Source organism: Eleutherodactylus coqui, chromosome 12, assembly GCF_035609145.1.
Source record: "Eleutherodactylus coqui strain aEleCoq1 chromosome 12, aEleCoq1.hap1, whole genome shotgun sequence".
Classification (NCBI taxonomy): domain Eukaryota; kingdom Metazoa; phylum Chordata; class Amphibia; order Anura; family Eleutherodactylidae; genus Eleutherodactylus; species Eleutherodactylus coqui.
Genome location: NC_089848.1, coordinates 76,919,734 through 76,938,311, shown reverse-complemented (window position 1 = coordinate 76,938,311; position 18,578 = coordinate 76,919,734). Strand labels below are relative to the sequence as shown.

Here is an 18,578-nt window from a genome sequence, read left to right as displayed (position 1 = left end):
GGACAGGGTCACTCACCTGACTATACCTCTGACAGGCTCTTCTAGGCCCGGGTCCTGGCTTTGACAATGTGTCAAGTGGGCGGTCCCAACCACTCACTTTCAATAGGCGACATCAGACTTGGTTGACAGTTCGATGCCACCCATTGAGAGTCAATGTGGCCACAGCTACAGAGCCACGCCGCCAGCCCCACTGACTCTATCCCATAACAGGTCCTCTTTAAGGACAGGGTCACTCACCTGGCTATAGTGACCAGCACTCCCAGCACAGTAATGGCGGTTAGTATGTGCTGGACGGTTAACACATCTTCATCATACACAGTCAGTGCAATGAGGACAGCCAGCAGGGACCCCGCAAAGAATCCCAGGTTCTTGGCGGCAATGGCCAACAGTGGTGAAGCAAAGGAGTTCATGTACTTTGTAGCCGGCTTGTATCCACGACTCATTCGTGCCTGAAGTTCATGCGTCAGCTCATTAAAGTGGCGCAGGTAGAGTCGACCATAGAGCGACCAACGTCTGGCGCCCAAACTGCCCGGCTCCCTCTTTATAACTTCTGTGTAGCTGAAGAAGGCATAGAGAATCTGCCAAACCAGTATGAACGGACACAGGAAGAGGTTGGCCAGTCCAAGGAGGACGATAGTGCGACTCAGCCCCTGAGCGAGCTCCAGCCTCTGCCCTGGACGCTTGAATTTTGGCTGTAGGTTCCATTTGTTCTGGAAGAGAGACCCCGGGCCCCAGAAGAAAAGCAGCTCCAGGTTATACTTGAGGCCCTGGCTGAGGAACGTGACCTCCCCGACTAGAGGGAGGCGAAAACGGACAGGGAGAAGACTCTTGTTGACCATGGCCACCATGTAGTTCTTGAAGCGCAGGATGCGGTGATAGATGTCGAGCTCGGTCAGCTCCTTCTTGTGGACGCACATGGGCTGCTCTCTCTGCAGGGAGATCAGACGGCCTTGGACTTCCTGCCATGAGAAGTTACACAACTCGTCCTGCAAAATGGGGCAAGAAGATGATATCAGTGAGGGGGAAGGAAACATATGAACGGCAATTACTATATACAGAGAAGGTAGAGTGGTACTAGGTTAGTGCTCGCAGCCCACCACCTCAGCTGGGCTAAAGTCTGCACCCATCCAGCACGAGTCCAGCTGGACAGGTGCATGTATACGCTGCAGCAATCCCACTAGATGTACAGCACGAAGTAAATTACCCAACGACAACTCACTGAAGGGATTTTCAGGGCTCGGATGTAGAACTTTCGGATCTCCCAGTAACTCAGCAGGTTACAGAACATCTTGATCAGACGGTAAAGCCAGAAAATGGCTGCCATGACCAGTAGGAAGATGATCCAGCCGCTCTCCTGGATCCTACATGTGGAAGGGGGACAATAGTCTGGAATTAATGATCATACAAATCACTGATCTCATCTCTCATTAACATCTTACACATATATTAATCTACATATATAGCTCAGTCACTGTGTACATACATTACTTATCCTGTACTGATCCCGAGTTACATCCTGGATTATACTCCAGAGCTGCACTCACTATTCTGCTGATGGAGTCACTGCATACATACATTACTTATCCTGTACTGATCCCGAGTTACATCCTGGATTATATTCCACTGCTGCACTCACTATTCTACTTGTGGGGTCACTGTGTACATACATTACATTACTTATCTTGTACTGATCCTGAGTTAAATCCGGTATTATACTCCAGAGCTGCACTCAGTATTCTGCTGGTGGAGTCACTGTGTACATACATTACTTATCCTGTACTGATCCCGAGTTACATCCTGGATTATACTCCAGAGCTGCACTCACAATTCTGCTGGTGGAGTCACTGTGTACATACATTACATTACTTATCCTGTACTGATCCTGAATTACATCCTGTATTATACTCCAGAGCTGTACTCACTATTCTGCTGGTGGAGTCACTGTGTACATACATTACATTACTTATCCTGTACTGATCCTGAATTACATCCTGTATTATACTCCAGAGCTGTACTTACTATTCTGCTGGTGGAGTCACTGTGTACATACATTACTTATCCTGTACTGATCCTGAGTTACATCCTGCATTATACTCCAGAGCTGTACTCACTATTCTGGTTGTGGGTCATTGTGTGCATACATTACTTATCCTGTACTGAGCCTGAGTTACAGCCTGTATTATACTCCAGAGCAGCACTCACTATTCTGCTGCTGGAGTCACTGTGTACATACATTACTTATCCTGTACTGAGCCTGAGTTACAGCCTGTATTATACTCCAGAGCTGCACTCACTATTCTGCTGGTGGAGTCACTGTTGTATATAACATTACTTATCCTGTACTGATCCTGAGTTACATGCTGGATTATACTCCAGAGCTGCACTCACTATTCTGTAGGCTTTCTGTTTAGCATATTCTGCTTGTTCAGTGTCTCCAAAGATCTTACTCTGATGATTTGTATCCTGGGAAGTGAGGTCTTACACCAGGATTTGTACAGTCATCTTATGTAGGAAAATCTAACTGTACTACTTAATTATAGGATCTCAGCTAAGCTGTTAGGGGAGTGTCTATTGACAAGCTAGCTGACGGTTTCCATTAACCCTTTCCAATCCAATTTTGGATTCAGAGTTTCCTAGAAAGATTTATCCTTTTGCTGTTATACAACGGTGCCATCTGCTGGCTAAAGAGAAGCTCCGACAGCAGAGTGGCTGGCAATAGATGGTAAGAATACCCTGTTGGACGTCTTCTGACATTGGAGCTGTAGGTTCAATCAGAATGTAGGAAGACGTCAGACAGTGGATTGGAAAGGTGGACAGCACTAGAAGCAGATAGAGCTGTCTGCACTGCAGCGGCCTGTTTGGCACTAGAAGCATAGCGCCCATGGAATTCAATTGGATTGGTGCCTGTAATACCAAACCAAGCTTAACGGCACTATGTCACCATCTACTTCCAGTGCTATCCGTACTGACAGTGAGTTCCGTTATCAACTGCTCAGTGGGGATCCCAAGTGGCAAATCCTTGCCAATCATCAGATAAGGATGAGCCAGGTACTTACCTGAGTGCACACTGCTGGGCAGGCAAGATGGCATCAGTCAGGGTCACCTTGTTTCGGTCGGGATTGACCCCTGAATGTGTGTGGTTAACAGGTTTATTGGCGAAGAGGACGTCATACTCCACACAGCGAAACAGGAAGGTGGTGAATGTAACGACAAACAGGAACTGACTGCATGGAAGGTAAAACAGGCAGATGTTATACAGGGAGGTCCAAGAGCTTACAATCTATACAAGGACAGAGATTCAGGAAGGGGTGGAGAGAATCAGACTCACTCAATTAATAGTATTACACCTGATAGGCTTGAGGCCCATTTACACGCAAAGACAATCTCTTAAACGATTGAAAGATTGACAGTCCTAGCAATCATTTTTCATAAAGTACTAATGGGCACTAATGCCTATTAGCACTTCATCAGCTTCATTTGCATGCAAATGAGCCTCCAGCAGCTGTATGCAGATCCCAGCATGTGCCTGGACTTTGTACTCAGTTGCATTGTCTTCACATAGGCTGTCAGCTGAACAGAATGTAATCACCTGCTCCCGTGGAGAACACAGCGTTTGGTCCCTGCTATCTCTCTCCAGCTGAGCAATAGATTTTATGCTCACCTAAAAATCATCATTCAGTCGAAGAGTGAAAGATGGAAGCATTTTGTTACGTATACTGCTGGGATCTGTAGTTCTAAGCTTCCTAGCCCTTACAGGGTTAATTGATTGAGCTAGCTGGGTGTGGTACTTCCTGCTAGCCAATCTTCTGGGTCTGTGCTCACATATAAACCCTGCTCTGCCAGTCTCTGGCTGGGTTTCAGAGTGAGCAGTCATGAATCCTTGTCTCGTACTGTTTGGAGGTATGTCAACTAATACCTGGTATTTATATTCAGCTTATCATCTGTTACTAGTGGTTGCATTTTGCCTGCTGTGTGCTTTGTTCTCTGTTCTGTGTGTCCTGTTGTTTTGTCCCTGTCATGTGGCATGTGTATGTCTCCTGTTCTGTGGTGTGGCTCCTAGGATCAGCTAGGGCCCAGTTCTGAAGACGACTGGGCCGCCTTCTTATTGGGGTGATGTCCCCACTTAGGTAGGGCCATTGTCATCCTCCCTTGTAGCGCAGGGTCAGTTGCCTGAATTCCTTGTGAATACCCTGTGATCCTGTGTGTGTGTATCCCATACTCTTTGGTCATGATCATGTGGGCCCTGTGCTTAGTTTGCCCACACGTTTGTAACACATTTACATGCAACAATTATCGCTCAAAAGCCATTGTTTGAATTACTTTTGAGTGATAATCGTTGCGTGTAAATGGGGCTTTAGACACAGTTACTCCGCAAAAACTACCACACAATAGGATTAGATATAGCGGCTCTGCAGACACGATCACACATGACACTTCTATGTTGGAGACTATGTTAGGTGTCTTTGGTGGAGATTTCATCAGATTTGATAAACAAATATAGCACAAAAGGAAAGCTATTTTTTTTCAGTAAAATGCCGAATACCATGACAGAACCTGACGGACTCCAATTTAATCTGCGAATCCAGAATGCAGATATGGAGTTTGGCTTAGATACACCAGACGTTTAACGCTTGTATCTCAGCTCTGAAGTAAGAATAAATAAGAGAAAGTTTCCTACTTACACAAGTTCAAAGAAGTCGGACAGCACCATGCAGGCGAAGCCATTCTTCTGGTGAAAGTGGTATATGTGCGATGTGTGGTTAAGGAAAGGTATGAAGAACTGACAGATATACAGCTCCACCACCAGGGGGCAGCATGATTACTTATCCATTAGCACATACATACTGTAGTAAGATAGTACGTTAGGCTGAAAGAAGACAGATGATGTGGTTACCCCGAGTCACCCTGAGCCCCTGCATTCAAGCATCTGTAAGGATGCTATACATGCTGCGGTTACTACAACTGTGTCCCTAAACAGATCACATTCATCCGCAGCACCCCCCCATCCTGTTTAGATGGGGGGGGGGGGGGGATTGACGACAAGCAAGCACTTTTCTGCCCGCTTCTTCCATTCAGCGTTCATTTGGATTCGTTTTTAGATCTCTCGCTGAGCAGGCTTTCTTAAATTTGATGGATCCGTTAAAAGGAAGGCTTTCTGTTTACTTTCATCTCCCATAGACTACAATGTAAAAAAGAAAAAGGGACTTGTTATTTGTATAGCGCCAAGTTATTCCGCAGCACTTTCAGGTAACTTATTTATTACTAGAGATGAGCAAGAGTACTCGTTAAGGACAGATACTCAAGAGAGTATTGTCCTTTTCGAATACCTGCCTGCTCGACCGCAAAGATTCAGGTGCCGGTGGGGGTGAGAGCTGTGTTGCGGGAGTGAGCAGGAGGGAGCGCCGGCACCCGACTCTTTGCGGGCGAGCAGGCAGTCGAAAAGGACGATACTCGCTCGAGTATCTGTTCTTAACAAGTACGCTCGCTCATCTCTATTTATTATCCCCCAGCAAGCTGGGTTCTCATTTTACCAACCTCGGAAGGATGGAGGGCTGAGTCAACCTTCAGCCAGCTACCTGAACCATTTGGGGATTGAACCTGCAACCTTTAGGTTATGAGTGAGTAGGACTGCATTCTGCTGCCTTAACAGTCTTAGAAAGACAGATACAGACTGCGCTATTTGTCCATTAAAATAACAGAAGCTGAATGAAATGGAAGCAAACAGATGAACAAATTGTTATTTTGAAAACCCATTGAACTGAAAGGTTTAAGGCTGGTTTCACATCTGCGCTGGGGATCCCGCGGCCGAACGGCTCCGTCTCTACACGGAACTGAACACACCGGACAGACCATACTGACTATATAATAGTGTCTGTCCGCTTTCCACCCAGCTTTTGGACAGAAGAAAAAGTGCAGCATGCAGCACTTTTTCTTCCAGTATTCGGAGACGGATCTGTGACAGAACGTAAGGCTGAAGGTTGCAACGCAGATGGGAATCCAGCCTAAATTCTGTTTTACTGTTCCCAAAATGGAACAGAAAGACAGAGTGGTTACCCACCTGTGTTAGGGCTCAGTTTCTATTTCTCTGCTCAGTTTTTGGAGAAGGCCCCCTGAAGGCTTTAAGGTTTTTTTTTTTCTTTTCTTCCCCATTGATTTTAGTGGGTTTTCAAAAAAAATCCACTAATCAGTTTGTTTCAGTTTTAGGGTGGTTTTAAATTTGCTGCAGGGATTCCACTTTCCTGCTCCATTCGGGGAGCAGGAAAGGGGAATCCAGTGGCTGAACAGTTCCATCTGATTGGAACCGAACAGTGCCAGGTGGACCCCATTGAATATAATGGGGTCTGCCCGCTTTCTGCCCCGCTGCCAAGCTTTTGGTCAAAAGGGGATGTGCTGCATGCAGCGAATTTTCTTCTGGTATTTTCAGCTGGAGGTTCCTACGCAGATGGGGAACCGGCCTTACATCCTCCAAAAACTGAGCAGTGAGATGGAAACCCTGAACGGAGCCCTAAAACAGGTGCGAAACCACCCAGAATTCTGCAGCAAAAGCCAAAGCACGTGTGAATAGGCTCTTACTGTCTCCAGCATCTGGGACAGGTAGGTGACCACTGACCGCTCTTCAGAGGTGTGATATAGAATAGAGTCGCCCCTTCTGAGATATTATTGAGCCTGGAAGACCGTTACCCCCCCCCCCTCCCCCCTCAGATGCTGGAATATTAGATATTGTGTGATAACTGGTTTTATTGAAAAGGATATCTTGGTGAAAAAGTTGTCCAAGTTCTTAATGTGATGCCAGGAGTCTGCAGGCCGAGAAAGAAAGGAAAATTAGTGGATCCGACACACAACTCAAAACCTGTAAGTAGACCCAATCTACTAAGTAACATTTACAATATGGGGTCTCCTGTGGTAAGTGGACCTCTGGCTCCCCAGATCCAGTCATGTCTCTCGATGCATCTCCTTGGATGTCACAGGGTTAGAAGGACATGGCTGGTGAAGTGAATGGAACTGCGCTGCAATACCACACATGGCCTGTGCACAGGTGTGGAGCTGCTTTTGCACATGGTGGCCATGTTTTTCTAATCCGGGAAATGCCTTTAGATGTGTTACAATAACCCCAATACACCCTAATCTACAGTGAAGTAAGGCTGGTTGTAGACGGGCCGAGTGACGTCACTACCAGCTCGTTGGCTCTCGTGCGGACGGTTTAGACAGGCAAATGCATTGTTGGCTCCTTCAAATGAGATTCATTCAGTATAGTTCAGTCTTCCACATTCACTGTACAAGTGAATGAGAGTGACTGAATGATCGCTGTTTAAACCGAAGATAAGCGAATGAGCCGACGATGATTTTTATGCCTGCATAAAATGAATGCTGGAAGAAAAGCGAACCGTTTGCGTTCGTCATTCAGCCGCTGGCTCGCATTTAGACCGAATGATTATCATCGTTCACTTTCGCTCGTTTTTAACGATAATCATTCAGTCTAAAAGCACCCTTAGTTGCATCCGAGGGAATACACAGAAGCGTTGACGTAGGCTGGTGTCACATGGATGTAAGCACATTTACGCAATGGGCGCACGCAGCCATTCATTGAAATGGGCAATTAAAGTAATTAGTTCAGTATGTGCCCTTTTCCTGCACAAACGCACAGGAAGAACAGAGCACGTTGTGTATTTTCTTGTGTAAACACAATTTGCGCCGAAAACCCGCTTATGTGAATAACCTTGCTGAAATCAATGGGGTCTATTCACGGTGTATTGCATGCACAAATACGTTTGTGTGAATCCGGCCTTAAAGGGGTTGTACTAAAATAGTCTCTCACTGTGGAGACCCCCCACTGATCTCAAGAATGGGGGTTCAGTGCCCCATTGTGCTCTGCACTGCACCCCTGTAATGAGGAGGAGAGTAAATGGAGCAACAGTCGTATAAACTCGGTGCAGCTCCATTCATTTCAATGGCTGATAGAAATAGCCGAGTACAAGCGCTCATCTGCCTCCGGCAGTTCCACTGAAGATGAATAAAGCAGCAGCGCACATGTATGACCATCGCCTCATTCACTCTCCTCCTCATTGCAGAGGTGCAGTGAGGAAGACTGGGGGGCATTAGACCTCTCAGAATTGAAAAAAGTTAATTTTGTTACAACTTTAGGGTGCATTCAGACGACCGTATATCGGCTGGGTTTTCACGCCCAGCTTATATATGGCATCTCTCTCTGCAGGGGGAGGAGGCTGGAAGAGCCGGGAGCAGTGCTCTGAGCTCCCGCACTATTTGCAATGAGGAGGCGGAATGGGGGCAGGGCTAAGTTCTGGGAATTAGCTCCACCCCATCCCGCCTCTCCTCATTGCAAATAGTGCAGGGGGATGGAGAGGAGGCAGAGAGGGAGCGGGAGCTCAGAGCACTGCTCCCGGCTCTTCCAGCCTCCTCCCCCTGCAGAGAGAGAAGCCGTATATCGGCCAGCGGGAATACCCAGCCGATATACGGTCGTCTGAATGCAGCCTTAATGTGACACTCTGGACAAAACTGATACACTGTGTTTCAAAGAACAGCAAAGAGAGACTTTGTGTCATGTTCACACCGTAAGTTCATTGGGGGTCAAAGTTTCCAGTTCAAAAAACTTTTTCTTATGATCCTTCCTGCTGTCATCACTGTGACATGTCATCCAGTGATATCACTGCTGTGGCCAGCCATTGGTGGCCATGGTGATGGGCGAACGCATCATACTGCACATATTGGGTGAATGCCCATTCCTGCCCGCTCTATTCTCCACATACTTAAGTGGAAACAGGGCCATACGCAAGCACAACCGTCTTTCTATTGAAGTATCTGGAAGGCACATTGACGAGGAGTTTATGAACGGGGAACAAGTAATATTTGCAGGTAGCTTTAGAGTGGACCCCAGAATGAATTGTACTGGTGGTCCCTGGACATACTAGTCTGACTGGGTGAATAGCAACAGCTTTAAGATTAACCCCTACAAGTTGGTCATAGATGAGATATTTGGCTGGATTCCTTCCTACCTTTCACGGCTTCAGGAACGTGCACCAGTAAGTCCCCTTCTCCCGGAGGCGAGTCCTCCTCAAAGTCTTCTAACCTCTGATACTCTCGGAATTGCTCCTCCGCCTCCATTCTCAAGGCATCGCCCTCTCCAGCTCAGCTGAGAAAACAAATATCATCAGAGGGTAACCAGAGAATCCTTAAGCAACATTGGAAATAACATTTCAGTTTACATCCCGATGCCCTCTAGTAACTTTGTAATGACATTGCTCTACTTGTACTGTTGTCGAGGTGCATCATACTCCACTCACATCCAGAGCTGCAGGTTCCAAGTGCAGCTCAGGCTGTGACAGGAGTCCAGAACAGACACTAAACCAGGAAAAACTAGTGGAAAATAGAACATCAGTGACATTAAAAAAAAGCTATGAAAATAGGCAATGGTCAGACCATAAAAAGGCCCAGCGCTCCAGGTCACGAGCAGACTTCTATGAAGGTATAATATAGGTGAAGTGTTCCCTCCAGAGCGGTGGAGTTGGGCTTCAGATGTTTGGCTTACTGACTGCACAGCCCCGCTACATCCACGTGTGCATCTGCAGCGCTGGGTAATCTTTAGAGGCGGAATCTGCACAGAAATATCTGCGTCCGATTCCAGTGTCTGAACGCTCCCTACGACAGGATATGGGTTAGTAAGGTGTTTACAAACGTCAGGGTCTACAGGACGCTGGTCTGTGTACTGTGGTGACCCCGGGGCGACGTAGATTGTGGGGTCCGATTATACAGTAGAACCAGTTCGCCGGTCTGATCCCGCTGATAAGCTGATATAAACAGGGTTATTCTTAGCTTTTCCTGGAGATCCGCAGGCAGCGATTTTCCCTGGCTGGAGGCACAAAGTGTTCTGGCCGGCAGCCTGGTGACACAGTAACACAAGCCACGTGCATCTCCAGATAAACAAGTGGAAGCGCTGACGTATAAAGAGTCACCCGGCTCCCTGACACACATTCATCCACAGAGGGGCCCTTAAAGGGGCTCTCCACAATTATAGAAAAGAGTGCACAGCACATGCTCACAGGCTGCAAGGTGTCATAGATCACAATTCTGCCCCCCAAAGCAGATCACAGGACCCTCTGCTCTAGATGGAGGGGGACATACAGGAAGGAAAGCACATGTATGGTGTTCTCTTCAATAAACTTTATTTATACCGCTTTTAATGAACAATTTCTTCCTAAAATCTGGAAGTCAGAAATTTTGGGTACACTGCCCGACAACCATTATGTCTCCTACATGGGGTGGGGGTTACTGCGCTTTCAACAACACGTCACAGTAAAAATCTGCAAAAAGGTGAATTATTTTTATATTGAGGAATTTTCTCTAGTCACATCCAGAGCAGCTGTCAAAATTCTGCTTGTTCTACAGTAGCAGTGTTTTATCTGTTCCTCGAGGGTTCATTAACATGGCCGTATGGACCGCTGGTTTGTGAAATAGTCACGGAGCGAAATTGCAAATTCCCTGCTTCCGTTGGCTTTTTTTTTTTGTACGCGTATTGATTGCGTGTTTCACACACACACAAAAAAACGTAAGAAGGCCCCGCTGATTTAATACGTAAATATGCATCAAATGTGCATTATTATGCGGATTGACTGCGCATTTATGCGGTTCCATTGACTCTCATTCACACATTCGTACTACGGATCGAAATAGCCAGTTCGAATCAATAGGATTGCATAAATACGCATGATACACGGGTATTCACACGTGAAATCGACGGGACCTGGTTGTGGTTTTTTTGCGCAAGTGAAAAATGCACGGAACATATATGCAAAAAAACCCCTCCGCAACTAGGTCCAGGTATGCAGGGAATACGCAGAGCTTCGGTCTGTGAATATGTTACATATCCACGGACTGAAACTTAATACGCTTGTGTGAATGAGCCTTGATGAGCTATTTTGGTCCATATGTACAAGAAAAACGCATGTGTGAACGCGTATCAATGGGGGTTCAGCTCTCCGTATTGCGCTTGTAATATGGAGCATATATACCCCCATGTGAATGCGCTACCACTAATCGACAGTGGATATGAAGCTGGTGCCATGGTACCCGACATGGGGGGAGAACACACACACACACACACACACACACACACACACACGCACACGCACACGCACACGCACACGCACACGCACACGCGCACGCACGCACACACGACTCCATACACGGAGCTCAGCTTTACCTGCCAGTCTCAGTTGGTGCCAGGGTTCCGTGTAATCCTCCCGTCAGGCCACCCGCTGATGCCACCTGTCTGCACCGAGTTCAGGTGATTGCAATCTATATGATTACAATCTGAGGATTACAAACCCCAGGCTCCGCCCAGCTGACGGCAGCCAACCGCAGCGCAGGGTATAATTAGTCATGGATTAACCCTACAGGAATGATTTTATTTAATTCCTCACATATATACGGTATGACGCGTGCGCTGATGAGACTGCCTTCAAAGAGTTCAACTTCAGGATTCACCATGAACTGCCAGGGCTCATTCACACGGGTGGATTTACTATTCATATTACGCCCACATATTTATTTATTTTATTTTTTAGGGCTGTAATACGGACATCGTACAACATCACTGATTGGCATTGGTGTATTCAGACAAGCATATATATATATATTTTTAGAGACCGATCGTTTGTCTAAACATAACACAGCGGGTCTTACTTTTGTCCATGCTTACGGACAGAAGCCGCCCATTAACGTCTGCGCGATCACGTCAAAACGCAGCAATACGCAGTTGCAGGCACATCCACTGCAGGGTTTTTTAGGCATGTTGCCAGGAGTAGGTGGGAAATAAAGGTGACATCGATTGGGCTTTTCTGCAATTTTCTTTTGTGTGCGTGTGAAGAATGAGATACGAATGTAATAAAGTGCGCATAGACACGCAGTAAAAATGGTTCGCTTTTCACAGACCTAAATTGCATACGCCCGTGTGAATGAGCCCTAAATTACATCAACGTGTGGAGGGAGGGTATTATAGGACCATATATACAGCTTATGTCACTGGAGCCCATATAGGAGAGGCAGGATCAGGGGCTCATGGGCACGAGTGCAAAAGTTTATATCAGGGCCCCCCAACTTCTCTTAACCCCTTAAAGCAGAGGTGTAACTTGAAGTTCTTGGGTTCCAATGCAAAACCTGTACCAGGGCCCCCAACTATAATGCTTTATTCATAGTACTGGGCTCCCTATATGGAGAAGGGCTCCTGGACCCGGGTGCAACTGCATCCCCTATAGTTACGCCAGTTGGCAGGATGCTATACTGTACAGTTATCTTCCGCTATAGAGGCCGGCAAGAACCTATATGTCTGACTTGTGATATACCAAGAAGCCTATAAGGTTATACCCTATGACAACAGCCACCGCAAGGTGATTCTCAGAGGCCCAATGCCCACGGGTGGACTTTTGCTGCGGAGTCCAGAGCGGGTGTTCGACTCCGGATTCTGCAGCAATAACCCTCCATAGCATGGTATGGAAAAGTGATTTTTCATGTCCACAAGCAGAAACCAATCGTAGTTTCCGCCTGCGGATTAAAAACCGTGGCACGCTCCATTTTACTGCGGTTCCCACACGGACGGCTTCCAATCCGCAGCCCGTCCGGATTCCACAGAAAGAGCAGGAGATTTTAAAAATCTGTACTGCGCATGTGCGCCGGCCGGCACTCCGCAGTACTGAAGAAGTCAGGGACAGGTACGCAGGGTCGCCATCATGGGTGGATTCTGTGCGGGATTCCCCATGTGGAATCCGTGCGTGCCGTGGACATGAGGCCCAAGACAAAACAAAAGGCCAGCGCACGGCTATCGTCAGGGCTGTCCTCTGAGACAAAACAACTTAAGGCCCTCCTTTCGGACAAAGACAGCTGCAGCCACTATGTGACTGAAACAGCCATGAGGCTATCCTCCATGACCGAGACAGGAGACCATGCAGAACTGTCCTCTACCGTGTTAATTAGATTAGTTGGCCGAAGCATGGCGACGGGGGATAATGTCTCAGAGGATAGTCCTGTGGTGGCTTTTATCTCTTTGGCAGAGGAGAATTACCACAAGCCTTGGCTCCGTGACAGAAGTCACCATAAGGCCAAATCCAGATTGCTGGACTTTACGTCCATGTACTCCACGGACAGCACACACACACACACACACACACAGTGGACCGCAGAAAAGTATCCCGGCACCACACCCTTATAAAAGCTGTCTAAAAGAAAATCTGCCTTTGTTGCCCGTAGCAACCAATCACAGCACAGCTTTCATTTTACCTCAGCAGTAGAAGTAATGAAAGCTGCGCCGTGATTGGTTGCTATTGGCAACAAAGGCAGATTTTCTTTTACACAGCTTTCATAAGAATGTGGTGCTGGGCTACTTTTCTGTTGCCCACCGTGTATTATAACCTGTGAGTGAGTTTTTACATGGACCGACGTGTGAAGAAAAAAATGGCTGCATGTCCTTCTCTGGTCTGTATCATTAATGAGAATATAACATGCGATGTCCACTGCCCATGTAGATCGGACAGTCCACGGACGGGTGTCTGCGTGTTGTCCGATGCGAGTTGGACCTCTGGCGCAAATCACGTATTGCCATGTCAATGGGCCTAAGGCAAACCTTTGTGGCAAAGATGGAAGCCCCTACAAGGCTATCCTCAGATTTCTAAGGGGGAAAAACCATTTTATATAGGAATATCCATGCGCGTCCCATGTTGGGATGAGACATTACAAGAGATGAGCGAGCGTACTCGGAAAAGCACTACTCGCTCGAGTAATTTGCTTTATCCGAGTATCGCTGTGCTCGTCTCTGAAGATTCGGGTGCCGGCACGGAGCGGGGAGCTGCAGGGGAGAGCGGGGAGGAACGGAGGGGAGATCTTTCTCTCCCTCTCTCCCGCCCGCTCTCCCCTGCTCCCCACTGCGACTCACTTGTCAGCCGCAGCGGCACCCGAATCTTCAGGGACGAGCACAGCGATACTCGGATAAAGCAAATTACTCGAGTGAGTAGTGCTATTCCGACTACGCTCGCTCACCTCTAGACATTACAGCAGCGCCCGCTTTTGCGTTCTTGGAAATCTCCTCACAGGAGCAGATTTTAAAAAAAACAAAAAAATAATATTATAGCACTTGCACGGGGTGGGCCACCGAAAAGTAGCCCGACAACGCACTCTTAGCGCTCATTCACACGGGTAAATTTGCATTGTATTGCACGTATATGAGAGCTAAAACCCCACTGATTTGCATTCAGACATGCGATTTGTTTGTGCATGAAAGAAACAAAAATAATAAATCGCAGCATGTATATTATGGACCGATATTGCCCATTAAAGTCAATGGGATTGCGTAATTACACCGCGAATACGCATGATACATGTGTATTTACACATGAAATCAGTGGGGCCTTCTTGCGTGTTGGTTTTCTTTCTTTGCGCGCATGAAAAACGCAAGGAATATATATGAAAAAAAGCAAACCACAATATGCAGGGAATATGCACATTTTCGGTACGTAAAAGCGTATTTCACGGACAGAAACTGAATACGCCCATAAATGCGGTCTAGAAGAAAACCTACAGCTACCCACCACCATAAGACGTCCATTGAAGAGCTAACGATAGAGAATGGAGCATATCATTCCCGTAGACGGTAGGGTTATATATGTCTTGTATGCGAGGGTTAAAGCTGCTGTCAGGCCTACACGTGTGACGGCGTGCCGCCTGCTGGGCCACCACCCTCTGGTATGTGGGGTGACAGCATTCATACATAACTCACAGAACAAATCATCGGTAATTAACAAGTAATTCGCAATGAGCTATGAACCGGAAACAGCCGTCATCTACTCAGCACTGTACAGACAAACAAGCACAGCTACACACAGCCAAGGGCCAAAGAGGGGGAGACCAAAGAGAAACAGGGGCCCCAGTGCAGAAGGCAGTTGTGGGGAGTCAGAGGACAAGCAAACTTACATTACGCCTCTTTCACTTGGGCGACAGCGATATCGCTGCATTTTCTCGTGACATTGCTGGAATTTTCTGGGGGGCAAGCGCTTGAAGTATAAGCCCTACTCTGAAAATAAGCCCTAGCTACATTTTGAAAAGAACAAAAAAAAAATAAGATACATTATCTAACAGGTGCTGTCCGCTCCACTGCACTTCTCCTCCGGCAGTTCCGTGGCACTTGCTTGCACTCTTTAGCCGATGCTTCCTGGTTGGCGAGTTCAAAAATCCTGCCTCCAGGAAGCGCTGGCTGTGAATGGTTCTCAGGCGCGGCCATGATTGGTTCTCGAGTGTTGCGGCTCAGCCAATCAAAGCCAATGCTTCCTGGAGGCGGGATTTTTGAACCCTCTCACCAGAAAGTGGCGGCTGAAGACTACAACCAAGTGCGCAGAACTGCCGGAAGAAAAGTGCAGCGGAGCTGACAGCGCCTGTTAGATAATGTATTGTTTTTTTAATGCAGCTCGGGCTTATTTTGCTTATGGACAAAGACTAGGACCTCCTACTGTAAAAGTTGCATCGCACCGCACAAAAACTGCGACTTCGTGTGATTCAACACAAAGGAAGGCTCTATAGGGAAACATGAGCTACAAAACAAAGCAAATCACAGCTGTGTGGAGCATGCCATGATTTTTTTCTTGCAATGTAGCAGCCTACAAACATCGCTAATGTGAAGGAACCCATTGGACAGCACGGGGTTCACATACATGCGATTTTGTAGCGCTGTCGCTCGTGTGAAAGCAGCCTGAGAATTTTTTGTCTATACCAGGGTTTTCCTCAATGCCCCCAACAAGTCATGTTTTCCGGATTTCCTCAGTATTACACAGGTGATGTAATTATTGTCGGTGCCTCAGACATTCACACAAGGGTTCTTTCTATAGGATATCCTGAAAACATGACCTTTTGGGGGGAAGGGGGGGGGGTCTTGAAGACTGGAATAAGAAAAAGCAGGTGAAATAGTAAGACACTGATATTTCAGAATTTTTGTCAAAATGTTGGTTTTTGGAAAACCCGGCAGGTGAGGGTTCCAGAGGCGGCATTCACGGCAAGTGTTCTAACAGGTGTGATGACATGTAACAGCCGCAGCATAGCCGCAGCATAGCCATAACATGCACAAACATGCAGCCTTATTGCAAAGCAGCAGTTTTCAAACTGACCTTAATGTCTGAGCGGTTAACCAGGTGAACAGCAGTTCTACCCACAAAGCTGTGCGGCCATTAACAATCAGTTAGCCCTGCTGACTTGCAGTAAAGCTGACTGTCAGCATGCTTTGTGCGTAACCTCACCCGCAAGAAGGTTCCTTGGCTTTTCAGCTGTCTGTAGCTGGGAGTTAATAGTTTCCTGTGGAAAGGGAAGAGATGACAGGAACCTACATTAGGCCGGTCTCACAGACCGAAATTCAATAGCAAAATCCGCGATGGTCACCCATGCGGACAATCCACGGTATGCCACACACATTGAAAAAATAGAATATTCGCGTGTCCACTCAGATGAGCTGATAGCGATTGTGATTTCCGCAAGCAGATTTAAAACCGCAGCCTGTTCTATTTTTGTGCTGAATCCGCATGAACTTCAATGGAAGCCGCCCGACTCGCAACCCACCCACAAGTGGGTGAGCCACAGTCATCCGCAGTACAGAAGAAGCAGGTATGCGGGGTCACAGCTGGATTCCGCTGCGGGAAGCAGCATGCGTAATCCGGATCGTCTGTGGTAGCCTTAGGCCACTCTAACACATGTTCTTTTTAAGGCGGCGTTTTGAAAAAGCTCCCATTGATTTCAATGGGGCCTCACAGACCTGCGCTCAAACGCACCGGTTTCTGCTGTATTTTGGTGGGTTTTCTCGCTTTTCACCCATCACAATGATGGGGTGCATTAAAAAGTGCTGTCAAACGTTGTATAGTGCGTTTAAAAACGCAGATAATCGCAGCAAAACGCTGAAATAAAAATTGCGTCGTTTTGCCAACGCCATGTGTGAGAGTGGCCTTAGGAGAGGTGATGCATAGACTTTTATCTGATCTCTGCTTCAGACTGTTTCTGTTTTGGGGTCCGATGCCAGTGCCTGGCCCTTGGCTTGAACTCGCAGCCCTCTCAGCTCTGCGTGTAGGCAATACCGTGTTTCCCCGAAAATATAAGTGTCTTATATTAATTTTTGTTCAAAAAGGTTTAACTTTTTTACATGTATAGCTGCCTGGACACTATTTAAATTGACTTTTTTTAATTAACTGTTAGGGCTTAATTTTGGAGTAGGGCTTATATTTCAAGCATCCTCAAAAAGCCTGAAAATTCATTTTGCATCCTCAAAAATTCTGGAAAATCATGCTGTCTTATTTTCAGGGGATGTCTTATTTTCAGGGAAACAGGGTATATGCTCATTCAATGCCAGGCTGCAGGCAATAGCAAAGAGCCTCAAGATGTCTGGTGACCAATGGGGGGAGGGGGAAGAAACCATCTTACTGTTAGACCATTTTGCTAAAGAAGAAGCTTTGCGTTGCTTCGAGACGCATTTTTTAAGCTGGTTCTACCGACAAAAAGAAAAGATACATTTCACCTGTATATCTGCTAGTCTATATAGGGGTTGCATCTTCTTCCCAGCCTTCTGGTCTATTCCAAGTTGTTTTACAAACGTCTGCCTATGGGTTGTACGTTTACTGGGTTGGCTGCACCTTTCTTGCTACTTCACCATCAGGATACCTAATTAGGACACGGACCTTCTCACCACCACCGCACCTGACCTCTACTGAGGTACCTCCACTCCTTTTCCCACATCATATCACCAACCCACCATGCGTGAACTACGACTATGCATCCCAGAAGCCATCACCTCAGTCAACCGTGGTACGCTGCAACCTGTATGGCAGGAACGTGACTGCAGGCTCCATGTGTGTTGAGTGAGATTGATTGATGTTGTGCAACAAAACGTTCCGAGTTTCTGTTTCCATCGATATCAAATTTTTGTATCTGAGCGTCATTAAGGCCCAATGTCCATGGACGGATTTGAATTGCCGAAGATCCGCAGTTCAAGCTGCCCATAGGAAACCATGGGTGCCCGCACTTCAATTTACACAAGTATTTGTTTTCTGGATTCCGTTAACGTGAGCGGCATTGTGTCATCTCATGTATTTGACATCATACAATCGCGGAATCCGCAATTCAAATCCGACCGGTTTTATCCCCATTTACTCCTCAGTTTAGAACATGGATGTCAGGGCTGTCCCAGGAGGGAACTCCCCTCTTCACTTGTTTGTAAAGGCATCCTCAGAGAGGGGTTCTCCATCCATAGTGGTTGTCCAGTCTAATGAGGACCTACTATGCAGAGTCCTGCCTTAATATTGTGCCCAACATCTGGGGTTAGAGGAATATCCTGAAGCCATTGCTGGTTGAGACCTTCCCTAGTTATGTAAGATTGGGGAGGGGTAGCCTTCCTTTACTTCTGGCCCAGATAAGTACTTCAGATAGCACTGTGATCAGATGAGGAGGCTGGAGCTCATGTTTCATTGTCACCATGTCACAGGACGACTGAGTCACTCAGTGCCACCCCCGTGCTGTGTAGACTGTAAACACAGAGCTGCTCCTTATCA

The 18,578-nt window shown here is 46.9% G+C and overlaps 1 protein-coding gene across 5 annotated transcripts in view; it reads right to left on the bottom strand.

The window, feature by feature from the left end:
- LOC136586826 (autophagy-related protein 9A-like) overlaps window positions 1-18,578 on the bottom strand; it is a 32,180-nt gene that overhangs the window by 9,320 nt on the left and 4,282 nt on the right. For 3 of the 5 annotated variants that reach the window (XM_066585071.1, XM_066585069.1, XM_066585067.1), the window contains 6 exons: window positions 9,012-9,148; window positions 6,754-6,797; window positions 4,683-4,747; window positions 3,057-3,224; window positions 1,220-1,361; window positions 238-986 (listed from right to left, as the gene is read on the bottom strand). In XM_066585071.1, the coding sequence (XP_066441168.1) occupies window positions 238-986; window positions 1,220-1,361; window positions 3,057-3,224; window positions 4,683-4,747; window positions 6,754-6,797; window positions 9,012-9,120 (1,277 nt within the window). In that variant the 5' untranslated portion in view covers window positions 9,121-9,148. Of the gene's footprint in view, window positions 1-237; window positions 987-1,219; window positions 1,362-3,056; window positions 3,225-4,682; window positions 4,748-6,753; window positions 6,798-9,011; window positions 9,149-11,215; window positions 11,309-16,286; window positions 16,342-18,578 lie in introns of those variants that run through there. The other 2 variants (XM_066585070.1, XM_066585068.1) reach the window with 2 other exon arrangements.